The 5,561-nt window shown below is 47.9% G+C and overlaps 1 protein-coding gene across 1 annotated transcript; it reads left to right on the forward strand.

Annotated features, from left to right (window-relative positions):
• The first annotated feature begins 1,267 nt into the window (after window positions 1-1,267).
• LOC126175290 (cuticle protein 38-like) lies at window positions 1,268-5,261 on the forward strand. The gene is made up of 2 exons (XM_049921955.1): window positions 1,268-1,403; window positions 4,765-5,261. The coding sequence occupies exons 1-2, from the start codon at window positions 1,392-1,394 to the stop codon at window positions 5,161-5,163; spliced, it is 411 nt and encodes a 136-aa protein (XP_049777912.1). The 5' UTR covers window positions 1,268-1,391; the 3' UTR covers window positions 5,164-5,261.
• The last annotated feature ends 300 nt before the right edge of the window (window positions 5,262-5,561 follow it).

Genomic DNA, 5,561 nt, shown 5'->3' on the forward strand with positions numbered 1-5,561 from the left:
CTCTTACGGATTTATGGACAGACCTGCAGGATTCACGGTGTCAATACCCTCCAGCACTGCTTCATACATTAATCGTCTTGCAGCATTTCTGCCTGCTCACCGAACCCTACACGATGTTAGGCAAGTGTAGCAATTTCTTTGGCTCTTCAGTGTGTACGAATTTGTAGCTCTTCCGTAACATTTCAGGACTTCTCCTGAGGAACTAATGTGACGGAATTTGGGTACACTACCTTATTCGTGAGCGTGGATGACCACGTCTCACACCGATGTAGATGTGTAACTTCAGTTTCGAAATGAATGGACGTTTAATCGTTAAACACTCGTTAGCTGATTTGACAAATATCGGATTGGCGAAGCTTCGTGCTGGAGCACTTTACACCTCCTCCCTGCCGGCAGGGATGGCCGAGCGGTTCTAGGCGCTACAGTCTCGAACCGCGCCGCTGCTACGGTCGCAGGTTCGAATCATGCCTCGGGCATGTATGTGTGTGATGTCCTATGGTTAGTTAGGTTTAAGTAGTTCTAAGTTCTAGGGGACTGATGACCTCAGAAGTTAAGTGCGATAGTGCTCAGAGCCATTTTGAACCTCCACCCTGGTACTTTCCGGCACACTGTCTTCATTTCGGGTTCAAAATGGTTCAAATGGCTCTGAGCACTAAGGGACTCAACAAAAAAAGGTTCAAATGGCTCTGAGCACTATGCGACTTAACTTCTGAGATCATTAGTCCCCTAGAACTCAGAACTAATTAAACCTAACTAACCTAAGGACATCACACACATCGATGCCCGAGGCAGGATTCGAACCTGTGACCGTAGCAGTCGCGCGGTTCCGGACTGAAGCGCCTAGAACCGCTCGGCCACCACGGCCGGCTTCATTTCGGGTCTTGCGTCCAGTGCTACTCCACACAGGCGCGATGACATCATTCGTGAAGAGCGCCAAATGCGACGCGGAAGGTGCTGGGGGGTCTGCCGTAAGTGGCGGCGGCCACGCGCCACACCGCCGCGCTCAGCGGACCCGCCGGCGTACCGGGCACCGCGGAAGCCGCGCCGCCGCATCACAATGAGCGAAAACGAAACGGTACGGAGCGGCCGGCGGCCAGCGGCCACCAGCCAGCGGCGCAACGCCGGCCAACGGCTCGCCGCGACCGTCCCGTGCCGTGCCGCCGCTGCCGCTGTTGCGCAACGGATGAAAGTGAAGTGGCGTGGCGCGGCGCGGCCGAGAGGGGTGTGCACCTCGCCGCTCCACTGTCCGTGACCTCCATCCTCGTCCAGCCACCGCGCAATGCCGAGGGACGCGCCGCGCCTCCGTACCAGCAGTCGTATAAAAGACCGCCGTCCCACCAGGCTCGGCACATTCGATCAGCTCACAGCAGACCGAACGCACTCAACCAACCATGTACAAGCTGGTGAGTACTCTCGTCGAACCCTCGGTTGCTTCAGTGGCGCTCTGGGGTCTCCTAGCCACTATTAAGGAGATGCCAGCGACCATTTCGTTGCCTGTGCCTAACCTATCACATGTTCTTCTCGAACTCTTAACTTTCTCATACGCTCCATTTTAAGTTCTTTTTCGGTATTTTGAGATTTATGGAACGAATTTCGCACAGTAATTACCAAATTATCCGGCTCGAAGGCTGTGCAGTCAACACGTCTGGAAATCACACGTAGGAGCTACTTTCGAAATTCTGGTTGCCGCTCTGAAATGGGGTGACAACACGAGGAGTGCCAATTATCAGTTCAGTGCCGTGTCTAATTTGTCGCATTTTCCATTGAATCGTTAACTTCCCAGTAGACTCCAGTCCGCGATTGCTGGGTATTTAGAGATTTATGGAACTGAGATCGCTCTATTATTACTATTATTGTCACTATTATTATCAGCATCGTTCACGAACTATGAGAGTTATTCGTGCTGACGTCACAATGCTTACCCAAGTAGTTCTATTTTAGCATTTAATTTTCCAGTTCATCAGACATAAGATTTTCATATCTTCTCTGATGTTATCGAGGTAACGTAGTCTTGTCCTTCTAGGAGGTCTTCATCCTTGAGCATGTTCAGTACATACTCGATACATTTTTCCTGTCCTCTGGAGCTCGAAGTGTGAGTCCAATTCAACTAAGTTTCCTACCTTTGATTTTGGTTTTTAATTTGAATCTCCCCGCGCCCAAATATCTTCCTCACAATTTTGATGTCAAGGATTATTAATTTCGTTTCTTCTGATTTTGTTCCATCTCTCAAAAGCATATCGAGCCCGGTTAGTAACTCGATGGGTGAGCGCTTGAGAACACGCAAGTCGCCGAAATAGCCGTCCAATTGAGACTGGCAACAGGGCATTGAGCTGCACGACGTTATGCGAACCTTTGAATTTCTCAAACAAGTTTGCTTTATAGTACGTCCAGTAATGCGAAATAGCCATTCGCTTTTTGTACTCTACTATTTATTTCATCTTTTAACATACGAGCTCAGAAAGGTTCAAATGGCTCTTGGCACTACGGGACGTAACATCTGAGGTCATCAGCCCCCTAGACTTAGAACTACTTAAACCTAACTAACCTAAGGACATCACACACATCCATGCCCGAGGCAGGATTCGAACCTGCGACAGCAGCAGCAGCGCGGTTCCGGACTGAAGCGCCTAGAGCCGCTCGGTCAGACGGCTGGCAACATACAAGCAATCACAGCATAATCTCTACATAGTTCAAGAAACTTTTTCACCTTTGACATTGTTGTGTGTAGTTAGCAAGATTCCAAGATAACTGAACTTAAGCTGTCCACCACAAACGCCGAGCGGTCATCATGCCCGAGAAACAGACGGAGTGGCTAATTCCGCTATTGAGCGGTGCAGCTCTGGAAGGAATTTGCTGAGCAATTAATACGAGGAGCGCCAATGAGCAGTTCAACGCCGTGTCAGACTTAACCTCATTTTCCATTCGCACTTCCTTATATTCCTCATATTGAAATCTGCGTTTCCCTAGGACTTGATTTAATCAGCATATGTCAAAATTGTCCAGGGCTGAGTGGTGAGCATGTCCGACAACGACACGCAGTGCCTTGTTTCTAAAATCGATCTTACCAAGGATTTTGCCATGGTGGAAATACTGGACTACTCAGTTTCTTCATGAGAATTTACGATCTGCTTGAAAGAGAAGTAGCAGCTCCAGTTTTGATAGACAAAATTTACTGTCCGGGAACTTTCCAGCCTTTTATTGCTTTCATGGCTCTAGAAAACGGCGCACTTCAGCTGTGAAATATTTTGTTATTTAAGTTATTCACCATCGATTTACCACACTAGACGACGCTGCAGTACATTAGTAGGAAACAGCGTGCTCATGTGCCTGAACGTGTCGTCACAGCTGTTTTCTAATGGCATACAAAGCAATTAGTATAGTAGTAAAATAATTGCCTTAATTGTCCACACTAGAAACCGCAACAAATTTTGATGGCGCCACACTGGGGATCCGAAGTGTTTCGATCGTGCCTGCCCTGTTATTCAGAATCAGCGGCAAGCACATATTAAACAGTAAATTTTGTTGCAGACAAAACTGGGTTACATATTTCCGTGGATCTACCGGTTTAGTATGAGTAATAATTTTCAGTAGACATTGGCATGAGTCTTAATATGGCGAGCCCCATCGTACACTAATACCGATGCAGCCACGGAAATATTTCCACGAGTTTTCACTATAAAAACATGAATGTCGTAAGTGAAACGATTCATTGTTATAACACGGTTCCTTACGATACAACCGAGCTACGGCCTACGACGACGCTCGATATGTTTACGAAAGTGTTCCAGCGCGACCTTGCCTTCCGGATCCCACCTGGATCTCTTAATACTTCACTTAATCCAGTTCGCACGAAATGTACCAAGACATTCGATTCCGAGTGGTGGAGTGTGTTCACTTACCTGTTGTACATCTCAAAGATTCCCTATATCTTTCATATAAAGTAAGGGTGAGCTAAATTGTTAATTACAAGTAATAGGTTACAACGTTCCGGTTCCAGTTAGGTACTAGGTCCCAGTAGCCTATGAATTATTTAGTATGTTCCTTCCATACAGATGGTTAGCATAACTGTAACAATGTGTTCTAACTATTTACGTAAAGTTTCTATACTTGGCTTTCCTATAGCAGATCACATTTACAGGGTACGCGAGTGCAGAACTGCTGCCAGGAAAGCACAATACATCTCGAGCTGTAAATGTGTCACGGTTTCCGCGTGTGGCACTGCTTCCTTAGTTGAAAGACTCTTCACTCACGAGCCCACGCCTGCTATGTTACGCAAGGAACGAATTCGTCCATTCCGTGAGAACACACTGACCACGCTGAGCTTTAATGAGTCACAGCTGCCACGCGGAACGGTTGCGATAGAACGTTCCGAGGAAACGAACACTTTGCAGGCACATGAATAGCACTCCGACTGTAGGGAGCTATTGGTGCATAATAGACTGAACGATGGAAATTCGATGCTGCCTTTTGCAATGGCAAGAAACGAACATTATAGAATTGTTTAAAATTACTATAATTATAAAAGCTAGAAAAAAGCCTTGTACTAAAAATTAAACAGTTTTCTCGTTGCTATCCAAAAGCAAGGTGCATAGTGAATACTCTGTTTTCCGTTGGCGAGTCCTATCGTAATAAAAATTAAACAGGGTGCAGTGTGGAACGTATAATTTGCTTAATAGGTACAACTAAGTAAAATCGCTATTTTAATAGTTCCGTTACATGTCTCTCACCCCCCAGTTTACAGCAGCTGTCGCTGTGTGCTTGCAGGTGATCCTGCCCCTCTTCTTCGCCGCCGTGTCGGCCGGCTACTTGGGAGGCTACGCCGCAGCACCCGCGTACGCCGCGGCCTACGCCGCCCCCGTGGCGGTGGCCCATGCCGCCCCCGTAGTCGCCGCCGCCCCCGTCGTCAAGGCCGTGGCCCCCATCGCCACCTCCTACGCTAACACCTACAAGGTCTCCATCGGCGCTGCCCCTGTGGCCTACGCCGCCCCCGCCGTCATCAAGGCCCCCGTCGCCTACGCCGCCCCCGCTGTCGTCAAGGCCCCCGTGGCCTACGCCGCCCCCGTGGCTTACGCCGCCCCTGCCGTCGTGAAGGCCCCCGTCGCCTACGCCGCCCCCGTAGCCTACGCTGCCGCCCCCGCTTACCTGAAGACCTACCTGCACTAAGAAGATATCGCCAGTATCACAGCTTGTGTACATAATCATTAACCCTATTTAATGAAGTCACCTGCCTCGATTTTTCAATAAAAGCAAAACGAAAGAAATTACAGTGCTCTAATTATTTCTAAATACTCCTTGTTCCGTCATTAACATACTTAAATTAGCATAACGCCGCAACATGTGAGCCTGTGAGGAAGGCAGAACTGTACAACGAAAAACGAATCCAAAGTTGCATATTTTCTGATTTTTAGTCACTCAGTCTGTATGTGCTGTAACTGTTCGCTGCACGTTTTTGAGATGGTTTTCACATTTTTGGAAAAACCACTTGTGACTATTTTACGATGATCTGAAAACGGGTCTCGCCCGAAATTAGTCATCGGGTGAATAAAAAAAAATTACAACTT

Source organism: Schistocerca cancellata, chromosome 3 (assembly GCF_023864275.1).
Source record: "Schistocerca cancellata isolate TAMUIC-IGC-003103 chromosome 3, iqSchCanc2.1, whole genome shotgun sequence".
In the NCBI taxonomy this organism is placed as follows: Eukaryota; Metazoa; Arthropoda; class Insecta; order Orthoptera; family Acrididae; genus Schistocerca; species Schistocerca cancellata.